Raw genomic sequence first — 14,276 nt, forward strand, 5'->3', positions numbered from 1 at the left:
TGGGATGAGCCAGGACCTGGGTGGCAGAACCCTCAGAGCATCTTTCCTCCAGGCCACACCATGAGTCCTGCTTTGCCACAGCCATGTCACCAGCCATCGGGATGCCCATTTTTGGGAGCAGCTCCTGTTGATTTGGGTCTTGCTACTTAGAATTGTGCCCATCTCCTCACCTGGCCCCTCCTCCGTGTTCCTGTGCTGCCAGCAGCCCCAGTAACACAAAAGACCCCCAGCAGCACCAGGACAGCCCTGCTCCCACCCACAGCCCACTCCTGGCTATCTGCATGCTGGATGTTTCCACCCACACCTCCAGCTGTTCCCCTGTTCAGGGTGAAGCCCACGTGCTCCAACTGAGGTATCTCATCCCTGAGCACTGAGGGACAGCTTGTCCTGGGAGCACACAGTGAGCACGCCTGGTTTTAGAGTGTATTTTAAGACACAAAGAAAGATAAAAGCTTTTTAATTTTCATTTCTTATTTCCACCTCTTGGGCTCTCCTTCCTTCCTTCCTTCCTTCCTTCCTCTCTCTGAACACTGATGTGAGGCTGCAGCTGTTGGATGAGCACCACAAGGTTATCCCCAGCCCTTATTTGGTCCTCTCTCCTGCAGATTCCCTATTAAAGGGGTTCCAGGTGCTGGCAGAGCTGTCTGGATGGGTTTGCACTCAAGATCAGTGTGTGCAGCTTTTGGGTATATCAGCACGTTGGTGTGGCCGTGCCCTGGGTGTGCACTGCACTGCCCAGGACCCTCTCCTGCAGATTTGGGATCCTATTCCAGGGCATTCACGCCCCAAACCGCGCAGAATGGGGCTGCACACACCCTGGGAGGTGCTCCACGAGCATGGTGCCCAAATGGCCCCAAACCAGAGCTGTCCCCAAACCCCCAACCCATCCCATCCCATCCCATCCCATCCCATCCCATCCCATCCCATCCATCACCTCCTTGGGACTCTGACCCCGCTCGCTCCGGGTAAGCAGCCCCGCAATCCGCCCCCTCCGAGCAGTGAAGCGGTTTCCTGCCTTTGTCTCCCCTCTCTCCGAGCAGTTCTGCCTTTAGCCACATTTTCCTGGCTGCGGTGCCTCCGCGTTGTCCCCGAGCTGCTGTCCCCGAGTGCTGGCAGGGCGCAGCGCAGCCCCTGCCCTGAGTGGGGATGCAGGGAACGGAGTCCTGGCTTGGGGACATAGAAGTGGACCCGAGCGGGTGCGGGAGGTGCAGGGGGGTATCAGAGTGATGTGCTGGGTCAGCAGCCGTGCCTGGGGCTGGTGGGGGGAGGGGGGGGGGGAATAGGGCAGGAATGGCAGCTGGGGGAGATATGGGGTGGGGTGAAGAGGGAGGGTGAAATAAGAGAGGAAAAGAAAAAGAGGCTAAATTGAAATAAAAGGAGGAAAAAGGAAAAGGAAAAGGAAAAGGAAAAGGAAAAGGAAAAGGAAAAGGAAAAGGAAAAGGAAAAGGAGAGGAGAGGAGAGGAGAGGAGAGGAGAGGAGAGGAGAGGAGAGGAGAGGAGAGGAGAGGAGAGGAGAGGAGAGGAGAGGAGAGGAGAGGAGAGGAGAGGAGAGGAGAGGAGAGGAGAGGAGAGGAGAGGAGAGGAGAGGAGAGGACAAGAGAAAAAAAGAAGAGAGAAAAGAAAACCAAAAGGGGGGGAAAAAGAAGGAAAAAAAAGAGAATAAGAAAAAAGAGAAAAACAGAGAGAAAATAGAAAATAAAAAGAAGGAAAACGGATAAAACGGGAAAAGAAAAACCCAACAAAGCGGAGGAAGAAGAGCCGCGCCCCCGGGGCGGTGTCGGTGCTGTGCCCTCGCCCTCGCGGTGCTGCTGCCCTCTGCTGCCCGCGCACGGACACACGGACACACGGACGGACACAAGGACACATCCATTACACACTCGGTGACCCTGACCCCAACCAGCCCATCGCAGCTCCCCCCGCCCGCGTCTCCCACGGCTCAGAGAGCATCAGTGCGGTCACCGAACCCGTGGGGACACGGGCACCCGAGGCGCACGGGGACACCCGCATGGCTGGGAATTGGGATGAGGGGGCACAGGGACCCCCTGGAGCCGCTCCCAGTTTGCTCCGTGGGCTCTGGGACGACGCTCGGAGCGTCACCGCAGCGAGGGGAGCTCAGCATGAGCGGCATCCTGCCCCAAACAGAGTGTGCGGGGAGCGGAGGGCTGCGTGACAATCCCGGCTATGGGGCAGCTGCGGGGATGCTTCGTGCTCGCCCCATCCCGGCAGTGTTTGCTCAATGTGAGCATCCACCGTGCTGCCAACACAGCTGCTCACCGCACAGCCGCTGCCAGAACCCTCCAGGGCAGATGGGCTCTGATTTGGGATCTTTGGAGACCAAGAAAACAATCCCGAAGTGGGAGGACGAGAAATCGCCGACGGGGAGAAGTGGGAGGCGGATCCCCGGGGCTCCCTCTGGGACAGGCAGTGGGGTCGATGTGAGCCTTGGAACCAGCCCCGACATTCCTCCCGGATGCTCTGAGTTTTTCCAGCTCATTTGGCTCGGGAGTTTTGCGGCGTGCCGCCGTTTTCTTCCGCTTTGGGTTGTTTTCATCCTTTTTTTTTTCCCCCCTCCGTTTCTCCTCCAGGAATGCAGGACCGCATCGGAAGCGTGACGAAGAGCAGAGCTTCGTCATCAGCGGTGATGGGACTTTCTCAAAACTGTTCCCTCTCAATTCCTCCCCCTCCCCCGCCCCCCCCCCAAACAACTGCTGTCAGAACGAATGCACCCAAAGAGCTAAAACAGCATCTGGCTGCATGTTGCACTTGGAGAGGGAAACGGGGTGAGTCTGAGGTTGTGATAATGGGGTGGGATGGGATCGGAGGGGATGGGGAAGGATGAGATGGGAAGGAGGCAACACGATCCCAAAAATCAGCTCTCCATCCCAGATGGGGGCGGTCCCCATCGCTGTCCCACCTCTTGTGCCGTGTCCCCGTGTCCTTTAGGGTGGTGCCTGCTCTGAGAAGCGCTGTGTTACATCAAGGTTTCTCTTCCTCCTCTCTCCCCAAGTGAAAAATTTGTGCTGAGTTTGTCTCTGTGCATCTGGTGAGGAACTTCTCAGCAGTGACAGGGTGACACTTGGGCCACCCGAGGGTTGTGTTGCTCCTGGTGATGTGCCTGTCAAAGGAAGGGATGGCCCACAATGGTGCTGGGCTGATGCCACCATCCCATAGCCAAGCCAAACACTGACACATGTCCATCTGCAAGAGCTGAGCATTCCAAGGCTGGAGGACCAGGAGGAAGGGCTGCCACCACAAATCAGTGTCCCACGCTGTATTCCTTCACAAGCCATGCTCTGCACGCTGCATCCTCTGCTCTCTGGATCCTCTGCTCTCCATCCCACAGGGGCTGATGGCTGAAGGCAGGTCTCAGTCTGACGAGGAATGCACCTCCACTCAATGCCAGCATGCTGTGCTCACTCTGGCTCATCACCTCTCCCAGCCCCACTGTCAGAGAGATGCTTTCCTGTGCTGCACCACAGCGGGGGCTGAGAGCAGATGGTGCAGTTTGGTGCTTATTCACCACCACATGCACCCCGCGAGCTGCTGTGGCTGGGAAGTGCTGCTCTGCTCGGAAGAGGTGCTATGGGGTTTCCCACCCTATGGGGTGGCTGTGTGCTGCTGGAGAGGTTGGAGGGCCATCATGGGGTCTGAGCAGTGGTACCACCCCATGGCAGCATGTGGGGTGGGAAAGGTGTGGGTGGGGGTGATGGGGTGAGGGCAGGAGCTGTGCTTACCCCAGCAGAGTGACTGCGCTCAGCACCAGCCCTACACCCATAACTTCCCATACTACCCATAACCACCCCGGGACCCAGCCGTGACCCACTACCCACAATGCTCAAGGGACTCAGCTCATGTCTTACACCCCATTACTCCCCCAGGAGCTCATCCCCACATCCCTTACCCGGAACCCAAAGACTCTGCTCTCCTCTGTTTTACAGCCCCTCCAGACTTCCTAGGACTCCCCTCCTGTCCTCCACCCCATCAATCATCCCAGAACTAAGTCACCCTCACCTATAATCCCGCAGGAACACAACCTCTGTCCTCTACCCCACAAGCCTCCCAGGAGCTCAGCCCCGGTTTTCTATCCATAATTGCAGCGGGACTCAGCTCTTACCCTCTACCCCACAAACCCCCCGGGACTCATCTCTGCCCCCTTCCCAACAAACCCCCCCCGCCCCCCTAAGGATGCAGCTCATGTCCTTTATCCCATAACCCCTCCAGGAGCTCAGCCCTCACCCGATAACCCCCGGGACTCATCTCTACCCCCCTTACCTACAACCCCCAGGGACTCACGTCCTGCCTTCCACCCCGCACCCATAAGAGCTCAGCCCTCCGTTCTCCCCAGCGGCCGGACTCGTTGATCCTCACGCCTCCCCCTCAGCTCGGGATCCTACACCGCAGCTCCCGTCCCCACCCTCACCCCCGTCCCCCGTTTCCCCCCCTCCCCCGGCCGGGTGCACGCAGTGCCCGCCCCGCTCCCCGTCCCCTCCCGCCGCTCCTCCCGGGGCGTTCCGCGGCGGTGCCGCACAGCGGGCGGATGGCGGCCGATGGGTACCGCTGCCGGGAGAGCCGCTTCATCGCCAGCGGGCAGTCGGTGGTGCCCAGCTCGGCTCTGTTCGCCGCCGGGCTGCTGGGCAACGTGCTGGCTTTGCTCCTCTTGGGGCAGCACCGACGGCGCTCCCGTTCCGCCGCCGGCCGCGCTCCGCGGGTCTCCGCCTTCTACGTGCTGGTGAGCGGGCTGGCGGTCACCGACCTGCTGGGCAAGTGCCTGCTCAGCCCCATCGTGCTGGCCGCCTACGCCTACAACCGCAGCCTGAGCGAGCTGGGAACGGGCGGCCGCGGGGAAAGCGAGCCGGGAGCGCTGTGCCAACTCTTCGCCTTCCTGATGGCGTTCTTCGGGCTGGCCCCCACCCTGCTGCTGCTGGCCATGGCCACCGAGTGCTGGCTGTCGCTGGGACACCCGTACTTCTACCGGCGGCACGTCACCCGGCGCCGGGGAGCGATGCTGTGCGCGCTGGGCGCCGCTCTGTGCGCTCTGTTCTGCGCTCTGCCGCTGCTCGGCTTCGGCGCTCCCATGCAGTACTGCCCCGGGACGTGGTGCTTCATCCGCATGGCGGGCGGCGGGCCGAGCCAGCTGGGCTTCCCCGTGCTGTACGCCAGCGTGCTGGGCGTGCTGGTGTTGGCCATCGCGGCTTGCAACGTGTGCAGCATGCGGCAGCTGTACGGCATGGCCCGCAGGCAGCCCCGGCGCGGAGCGCAGCCCCCCGGCCCGGCCCCGCCGCGCATGGAGGAGCTCGACCACCTGGTGCTGCTGGGGCTCATGACCGCGCTCTTCACCATCTGCTCGCTGCCGCTCATCGTGAGTACGCTGCGTGTCCCCCCCAACCTCCCCGGCCCCCCCCGCTTCATCACCTCCATCGCCCCGGCGCTGCTGTGCCCCCCCGACGTGAAAACTCGCTCGCCCCGTTTGAGTTCACTCGCCTCCCCCCCCCCCCCACGTTGTCCCCCTGGCTTGGCGCAGCCCCGTCCCCACTTGCTGCAGGGGGTCACATTGTGTTCGTGCTCTCTGGCGTGGCTCGGTGCCTTGGTGTGTGTGTTGTGGGGGGGGGTGAGGTTCGTGTCACTGCTTGGCCCCCAGCACCGCAATGCACACCTCAGGGTGTCAGGGGGGTTTCTTGCTTTAGTGCCCCCCCACTCCACTGTCAGCCTGTCCCAGAGGGCTGGGTTATTGCTTTATCCCCTTGGAATAACCCCCCATAACATCACTCTGTCCTATTGGTGCCCCTATTGGCGGTGGGGGAGGGCTCAGCTCATTGCTTTAATCCCTTTTAATGACCCCCCCCCCCATCATCATCACCCCATCCCGGAGCTGTCAGAAGGAGTCAGGTCCTTGTTTTAATCCTCTTGGAACGAGCCCCATATTCTGCCATCCCATCCTAGAGGGTCAGGTTATTGCGTAGCCCCCTCAGAAGACCCCCAGCACCACCTCGTGTCTGATCCATTCGTTCAGTGTTTTAACTCCTATGGAATAAAACCCCATCGCCTCATCCCCTCCCTCCCCCCTCTCCCATCTCAGAGGTGCCAAGTTGGGATCAAGTCATAACTTTCACCACTTTGGAATAACCCCCGCATCAGCACCGCCTCGTTTTGAGGAGGAGGTCAGGTTATCCCACTGCCACCCCCTCCCTGTGCAGCCCAGTCACTGCTTTAGCCCCTTTTTAACAACCCCCCCATCACCCTCAATCCTATCCCAGACACGCTGGGGAGGTCACCTCATCGCTTTCACCCCTTGAAATACCTCTCCCTGCTTTGTCCATCCCCAGGGGGTCGCTGTATCATTCCCACTGATGACCCCCCACTGCCCCCCAAACCCACCCCATCCTTGAGGTCCCTTCCAACCACACCTGGGGAAAGCAGATATTTCCCTTTGTTCTTTTATGGGGTTATGGGTGTCCCGCAGGAGGCCATGGTGTCCCCGAGATGTCCCCAGGATGTCCTTGGCATGTCCCCAACTTATTCCTGAGCTGCCCCCAAGTTGTCCATAGTGTGTCCCTGAGCCGTGTCCGCGTTGTGCCCGAGCTGCCCCTCGGATATCCCCAGTCTGTCCCCAGATCGTCCACTGGGTGTCCCCAGCGCGTCCCCACGCCATTCTCAGGGTGTCCCCCAGTTGGCACCAAACTCTTCTGGGGGTGTCCTCAAACTGTCCCTGGGGTGTTCTCAAATTGTCCCTGAACTGTCCCCAAGCCGCAGGACGGTTCCTATGCTGCTGCATCTCCTGTTTGCTTTATTTTCCCCAGGTCCGTGCCTACATGGGGGCGTTCGCCGCCGACTTCAACGAGGACGCCGACCTCAGCGCTCTGCGCTTCCTCTCCGTCAACTCCATCGTGGACCCGTGGGTCTTCATCATCTTCCGCACCTCCGTCTTCCGCCTCTTCGTGCGCCGCCTGTGCCGCCGCCTGGGCTCCCGCCGAGGCACGCTGAAGAGCACGGGGCCGGGGGGGGACGGGCAGTTCTGTCCCCTGGGATGGCGTGAGCCGGGCAGCCCGCAGCTCGTCTTCCCCTGAGCGCAGCGCTGGAGGAGCTGCGGGAGCCAGGAACGAGCCGTCGGCCTCGGGGACTCACGGGTGACAGCGCCCGGATGGTGACGGAGAGCGGACAGCGTGTGCCCCGTCCCCGGGATAGGAACCCTGGGGGGTGCCTGGAGAACTGTGAACGCTGCCACGCAGCAGCGCTTAGTGCGGTGTGAGCAGCACCCGGCGCTGGGGATGCTCGTAGGGGTCGTTGGCTTTGGGGTGGTGCTGTGCCGTGGGGCAGTGCCACGGGGACGTGCTGGGAGGAGGGACGTGTGCCACCCCGTGCGGAATAAAGGTGGTTCAGAGCCCGGCGCCATCTCCTCGTGCCTATGGGTTACCCCTGGGAGCTGCCCTAGGGATTATCCTCAAGCTCTACCCAGGGTGTCCCCGACATGTATCCAGGGTGTCCCCCACTTGTCCCCAGGCTGCACCCAGAGTGTTTCTAAGATGTCCCCAAGATGCCCCTGAGGTGTCCCTGAGCTGTACACAAGTTGTCCCCAGGATGTCCCCAAGCTGTTCCCCGGGCTGTCCCTGAGCCGTCCCCGTGGGGTCAATGCCGCAGGGCTCAGACTGGGTGCACCGTCCCATCCCCACCTGAGCTCAGGGCTCAAGGTCCCCCCAGCGCTGATGCTGTGTCTGTCTGTGCTGCCCAAACGGTGCCCGTCTCACGGCAGGGATTTTAATCCAGGATTTATGATGAGCCCGTTAACAAGAGCAGCTATGGAGAGAAAAAGCAGAGCCTGGGATGGATCACCCGGTGCTGCGGCGTGCAGGCAAAGCATCCTCACAGCGAGAGCCCCATTTCCTCCCTGGGTGCTGCATCCAGTGACAAGTTTAGGACAAAACATGAGGGCAGCCACCATCCCCATCCACACGGCGTCCTTGGGGCCGTACTTCTTCCTGTGTTTATCCAGCCCTGTGAGGTGCAGCCGTGCCCCGCCAGCTCCGCGCAGTGTTGACTTTTGTTGTCAAACCAATATTGCATTTGGAAGAAGAAACCCGTGTGAACACAACGCGGTGCTGCTGGAGGTGACCCGTGGCAGCGCTGCCGTGCTCACCGCGTCCCCGCTGCCCCCATCCCTCCCCTCCAGCCCCTCCGCCCCCCAGCTGAGCCCGTTCCATCTCTCCCATCTCACTCCATCCATGCGCGGCGCTGCCGAAGCTCATTTCCCAGCAGCTCGTTCTGTCCGTGTCCCGTTCCATCGCCCGGGCGCATTTTTCAGCCGCTCCCCACGTGCCTGGACGGGCTGCAGCGCGCAATGAGCGGCCCCACAGTTTCTATGGGATTCCTGCAGCGCTCCGACAAGCCCGGGGCGCTCCTCCAAGTGGGACAGCCCAGGGAGAGCCACGCCAACAGCTGTGGGGAGACATGTGCTCCTTGTTATCCTGGGGATAAACATGGGAGAGGGAGGAGGAAAACAAACGCTTCCCAAGAAATGGCCGTAGCAATCGGGCCGTTCCTGCCGTGCAGCTCATTAAAACAAACCGACAAACCCAGCGATTTCCCTGGGATCGCACAAATATCCCATCAGAGGGAAGTGCCGGTTGAGCAGCCCGAAGCCCACGTGGGTATTTAAGGCTCCATTAACGCCGGAAAAATGGGCTCCAGGAGCGCCCAGGCTGCGGTACGGAGCGGCGGGGGGGGGGTAGGAGCTGCCCCCATGGGAGCGCTGCTGCTCGGAATGCTTCGCCCCGTGGGTTGGCACCGCTCACCCAGCATTTACCGTCTGATTTGTTGAGGTGCTGTGCGGGGCTGGATTGGACTCAACGATCCTTATGGGTCTGCTGGGGAACCGAATGAAGCCACGTCGGAAGTGAAGGTGCTGTCAGAAACCGCAGCTCACACAGCGCTGGAGTTTGTCTTCAGCATATTTCCTTGACGAAGTTCCTGTTACCAAAGGCAAAGGGAACTTGAAACACACAGCAATGAAGATGTGTGTGGCAGACAGCGATGTGCCCATGGGAAGCTGGTTGGCATTACTGCATATTGAAGGGTTTTGGGGACCAAAGGGCACTGGGGTGACCACTGGGGTATGGATAAGGGGTTGCCTCATCCCTGCTTGGGCTGGATCCACGGTTGGAGGTTCCAAGAGCCACAGGAACAAAGGATCACAGTTGGTTGGTTGGGTTGCAAGGGACCTCACAGCCCCCCCAGCCCCACCTCTGCCATGGGCTGGGTGCTCTCCACCAGATCAACCTGCCCAGGACTTCATCCAGCCTGGCTCCATCCAGCCCAACCCGAGCCGTCATTGAATGGGTTGAATTGGAAGGGACCTCAAAAGTCTTCTGTTTCCATCCTAAGGTGGGGAGAGGTTGGGCCCATGGGATCCCTCCAGCAGTGCTCAGCCCAATCCTGGCTTTCTTTTTCTCTCAGGACTTTGTGGGCTTTGGTGCCTGCAACACCCACACGGTTTTGGGCTCTGGGGTCCCATCTCCAACAGCTGGGGATCCCCCACAGACTGTCCCACGCCTCGGGCTGGCACTGGGGCTTGGTGTCTGCCTGGGGCTCCTAAATCAGCGCTGGTACTCAGCGTGCACTGGGGCTCCTGCTGTGAGCCTGGGATTCTCAAATCAGCATTTGGGCTCATGGTGAGCCGACAGCTCCCATCCCTGGGGCTCGCGGTGCACTGGGACTCCTTCAGTGTCACCACAACTGGGGCTCACCGTGAGCCCGAGGCTCCCAAACTGGCACCAGGGTGTACCGTGCACCAAGGTTCCCACATCAGCATCAGTGTGCGCTGTGCCTTGAAGCTCCAAGATCCACACTAAGTGCTGTCATGGCTCCCGAATCAGCACCGTGTCGTGGCTCCCAGCTCAGCACTGGGGCTCCCACACCGGCGCTGGGAATTGCAGCGAGCCTGGGCTCCTAAACGAGCCTTAGGTTCCCAGATCCACATTAGGGCTCGCCGTTCGCCGACACCCCCAGCTCAGCCCCAGGACTCCCCGCTAACGGAGACCCACGCTCAGCACCGTGACGCGCGGCGCGTTGGGGCTCAGCCCGTCTGCGGGATGTGCCGCACCTCGGGGCTCCCCGACCAGCTCCGGGGGTCTCCGCTCCCCCACGCTCCCATCGCCCCGGGCTGCCCGTCCCGCCCCGCACAACCCCCTTCCCCGCCACCCCCGGGGGCGCGGACCCCCTGGAGCCGCAGCCCGGCCCCGGGGCGGAGCGGGGCGGGGCGTCGCGGGCGGCGGGCGGGCGGCCACGGCATTCGGGCGGCGGCGGAGCGATGAACGGGACGGGCCGGGAGCCGTGCGGGCACGGCGAGGCGCTGGCGGCCGGGGCTCGGCCGCTGGTCAGCGCGCTGATGTTCTCCGCGGGGCTGCTGGGCAACCTGCTGGCCCTGGGGCTGCTGCTGCGCTGCCGCCGCCCGCCCCGCGCCCACCCGCCGTCCCTGTTCCACGTCCTGGTGCTGGCCCTGGTGGTCACCGACCTGCTGGGCACCTGCTCCGTCAGCCCCTTCGTGCTGGCCTCCTACCACCGCAACCTGACGCTGAACGCCCTGGGGCGGGGTGGGCACATCTGCCTCTACTTCGGCTTCGCCATGAGTTTCTTCGGCCTCGCCACCATGCTCGTCCTCTTCGCCATGGCTCTGGAGCGCTGCCTGGCCCTGGGGCGGCCCTACTTCTACAAGCGCTTCCTCAGCCCCCGTGCCGGCCTGGTGGCCCTCCCGGCCATCTACACCTTCTCAGCCGCCTTCTGCTCCTTGCCCCTGCTGGGCTTCGGGCGCTACGTGCAGTACTGCCCCGGCACCTGGTGCTTCATCCAGATGCGCATGGACGACGGCCGGCACAAGGCGGCCGGTTTGCACGTCACCTTCTCGTTGCTCTACGCCACCTTGCTGCTCTTCCTCATCCTCTCGGTGCTGCTGTGCAACCTCAGCGTCATCGCCAACCTGGCCTGCATGCATCGCCGCGGGCAGAGGACGCGCCGGCTGGCCACGCTGGAGCAGCCGCGAGTGGTGGGGGGCTGCGGCCGCCGCATCTTCTCCATGGCCGAGGAGATCGACCACCTCCTGCTCCTGGCCATCATGACCATCACCTTCGTCATCTGCTCCTTGCCCTTCACGGTGAGTGCCGCCGCCTCTCTCCATCCTGCAGGATGGCAGACTCATAGACATGTAGAATGATGGAATCATAGAATGGTTGGGTTGGAAGGGGCTTTAAAGACAATCCATTTCCTACCCCTGCCGTGGGCTGGGTGCCCCCCCAGCTCAGGCTGCCCAGGGCCCATTCATGGCCTTGGGCATCTCCAGGGATGGGGCACCCACAGCTCTGGGCAGTGCTCCATGCTGCTGCCCTAAATGTGAGGGCTGAGATCAATGTGATCTTTCTTTCTTTCAAAACTTGGGAGACTCCAAACTCTTGACAGTCTGCAACATCCATAGGGAATGAGGGATTCCCAGTGCCAGCAGTGGGATGAGCAGATGGAACAGAGGCACTCCGTGTCTTTTGGACCAAATGATTCCCAAGCCCAAGGGCTGGACACTCATCGTGGCAGAGCTGGATGTGGGAAGGTGGGGATAGGGATTGGGTTGGGGATGGGGATGGGGATGAGGTTGGGGTTGGGCATGGAGATGGTGTTGGGGATGGAGATGGGGTTAAGGATGCAGATGAGGAGAACATCACTGCGCTGGTCTGGATGAGGATCTCAAGTATCAATGACGCATGAGCAGACTCTGCACCACTCTCCCCCGTCTTGGGGCTGCTTCCAGCTCCCCCAGGCTGTTTCCCCAATAGCACTCTGTTCTCCCCATCATCTCCAGCACCCACCTGTGTGAGCCCATGGCTGCAGGAGGAGATTTTACCACTTTTTTTCCCCATTAGGAGCAAGCCCTGCTCAGGTTAGGCGTGCAGCCAGCACTAATTTTGTGCTCGTGGGCTCAGGCGGATGCTACCTTCCCTTTGCACTCACAGAAGGAAGAGTCCCAGGGGGAGAGAATGTAACCGCAGCCTGCAGCCCAGCCAGCCTGTCTGGGTTTTAAGAGAGAGAAAAGACAAAACAGGGACAGCCGGGAGCTCATGAGCATCCCAGGATCCAGACCCAACATCCTGAGATCTCCCATCAACGGGCCCACGCGCTCCATTGGGTTGGGTTGCTGCCGTCCTCAGGGAGTGGAACCCCGGGGTCTGCTTAGGGCTGGTGGGTGGGAAAGTGTGGCTGATGAGGATCCCATGGCAGATGTCGGCCGTGCCCCAAAACGCAGCGGCTTTTCCTTTCCCACTGCCTGGCTCCCGTATGGGTTGCATTGAGGCTGCGTTTTGGCAGCTTCTCAAACCAAGCAAAGCGACACTTTCTCTTCTCAGCCACCCTCTGATGGGCTGCCCTGACATGTGAACCTTGAGGTTACGGCACCACAGAGACACCAGACCTTCCTCCCCAAAAGCCCTGAGCCTGGCAGCGCTGTGGGGGTGCTGTCCCTGTGTGGTACCCAATGGGTCTGACCCACAGGAGGGATGCTCACACCCCATAGTCCCCAGCATCCGAGCATCCCTCGTGTGCCGGAATGAGGGGGAGGCAACAGCCCCGTGTGAGTAAGGCGTGCTGAGTCACCCTTCCAGGAAGCCCCATAAGCTGCTATGAGTCGGCACATGTCAGGGTGCACCGCCGGGGCGGACACACACCCCGCAACCTCTCCGTCCCGTGCCTTGAGCCCGTGGTTATTCAGTGAGATTCATCCACTGCTCACTGCTTCCTTGAGCAGCAGTTGGGTTAATTGCATTAGGGCTAAGCGAAGCATGCGAGAATGAGAGCGCAGACCTGGCTTTCATTAGCAGGAAATTGATTTAAGGCAGTGGAAGCAGACCGTGTGCTGTGACAGCGCTCATTTCCCCGTCATCGCTTGAGAAGCTCCACCAGCCGCCTCCTGTCCCACCAAACCCCCGTCACTTTCCCCCTTTGCCTTTTGCAGATCTGTGCCTACGTCAACAAGTTCAGCCAGAGTGAGAACCACGACTGGGACCTGCTGGCGCTGCGCTTCCTCTCCATCAACCCCATCATTGACCCCTGGGTCTTCGCCATCCTGCGGCCGCCGGTGCTGCGGGTGCTGCGCTCTGTGCTGTGCTGCCAGCTGTCCCCAGGCAGGCAGGATGCGCAGTGCCCGACCCCTGCAAAAACAAAGCTGGAGCCCAGCGGGCAGTAGGTGCAGAAGGAGGCAGCCAACAGGCTGGGCTCACTTGGGGTGAGCTCTGTTTCATGGCTTCAAAAGGGACGTCACTGCCGTAAGGTGGGACAGCGCTGCAGTCGGTGCCATGCCAAGCCAACATGGGTGGAAGGTGATGCTGGTGGGATGGGATCAGAGCATCAGGCATCGTTAATCCGTGGGGTGGGGAGAGTTGTGCCCCACGGAGGGCTGTGGTGGGGATGCTGTTGAGGATCTCCATCTCAGGATGGCAGAGAGGTGTGTGCATGTGTGTGGGTCCACCACCAGCACCAAGCTCAGTAGGGATGGGCAGGAGAGGAGGTGGCAGAGGGAGAAGATTGGTCCCACTTCTTCCTTTCCCCTCTGTCCTCTGCCCAAGGGAGTGCACCGCATCAGCCGTGGCTCTGTGTGTCTGTGTCTGTTTGTCCTCCTGGCAGTGTCAGGCTCTGGTTGGTGCCGGCCCAGCATCGATGGCCACTGTGGCCACGTGGCCTCTCCCAGATCCCCTTTTTTCAAGGAACTTTTCTTGTCCCTGTTTTACCATGCCCAGGGCTTTGGGTTTGGGGTTGGCATGGAGGAGAAGGTCTCATCCCCACAGTCCTTCCCGTGGGGATTTGCTTGATGGCCTCGTCCCAGTGTCCCCACCACCACTGGGATGCTGCAGTGTCCCACCAGAGCGGTGTCTTTGTGCTATTGCAGATGGCGTGGCCTTCCTGTTGGAGAGCTCTGCCTCAAAAAAAGCCCAGATGGGCAAAGATGTGGAGCTCTCCTGTATGGTGTCAGTGTAAAACCCGCGTGTAATAAATGTCACTGGAAGGAGCTGTGTGTGGTTTTGTGCCGAGGAAATCGATCTGCTCGTGGCATCACAGATCAGGACAGCATAGAATATAAAAGCTACTCACGTAGCATCAGAGACATGAGAGCATGCCATGCATCGTGGATGGTGAGAGCAACCCAGGCCTTGCAGAGGGGTGGGGAACCTCAGCATCACCCCCGAGCTGCAGAGAGATCCTCACCTCGGGGCTGTGAAATGGAAACCCCAAAACTGCTGTGCCTAAAGCCA

The 14,276-nt window shown here is 60.9% G+C and overlaps 2 protein-coding genes and 2 long non-coding RNA genes across 4 annotated transcripts; 2 read left to right on the forward strand and 2 right to left on the reverse strand.

Annotated features, from left to right (window-relative positions):
• Positions 1–441: 441 nt before the first annotated feature.
• Positions 442–1,478, reverse strand: LOC146760865 (uncharacterized). The gene is made up of 2 exons (XR_014946201.1): positions 935–1,478; positions 442–547 (listed from the first exon to the last, which is right to left on the reverse strand). It is a non-coding gene; the product is annotated as an uncharacterized LOC146760865 (long non-coding RNA).
• A 3,030-nt stretch (positions 1,479–4,508) lies between these two features.
• On the forward strand, positions 4,509–7,389 carry LOC107315533 (prostaglandin D2 receptor). The gene is made up of 2 exons (XM_015865982.3): positions 4,509–5,359; positions 6,798–7,389. Exons 1-2 carry the CDS (start codon positions 4,538–4,540, stop codon positions 7,062–7,064), a joined length of 1,089 nt encoding a protein of 362 aa, XP_015721468.1. The 5' UTR covers positions 4,509–4,537; the 3' UTR covers positions 7,065–7,389.
• A 349-nt stretch (positions 7,390–7,738) lies between these two features.
• On the reverse strand, positions 7,739–8,307 carry LOC146760866 (uncharacterized). The gene is made up of 2 exons (XR_014946871.1): positions 8,210–8,307; positions 7,739–7,791 (listed from the first exon to the last, which is right to left on the reverse strand). It is a non-coding gene; the product is annotated as an uncharacterized LOC146760866 (long non-coding RNA).
• Positions 8,308–10,265: 1,958 nt separating this feature from the next.
• PTGER2 (prostaglandin E receptor 2) lies at positions 10,266–14,032 on the forward strand. The gene is made up of 2 exons (XM_015865984.3): positions 10,266–11,140; positions 12,983–14,032. The coding sequence occupies exons 1-2, from the start codon at positions 10,301–10,303 to the stop codon at positions 13,211–13,213; spliced, it is 1,071 nt and encodes a 356-aa protein (XP_015721470.3). The 5' UTR covers positions 10,266–10,300; the 3' UTR covers positions 13,214–14,032.
• The last annotated feature ends 244 nt before the right edge of the window (positions 14,033–14,276 follow it).

Source organism: Coturnix japonica, chromosome 5 (assembly GCF_054131305.1).
Source record: "Coturnix japonica strain WE chromosome 5, WE-NBRP24, whole genome shotgun sequence".
NCBI classification, from domain to species: Eukaryota; Metazoa; Chordata; class Aves; order Galliformes; family Phasianidae; genus Coturnix; species Coturnix japonica.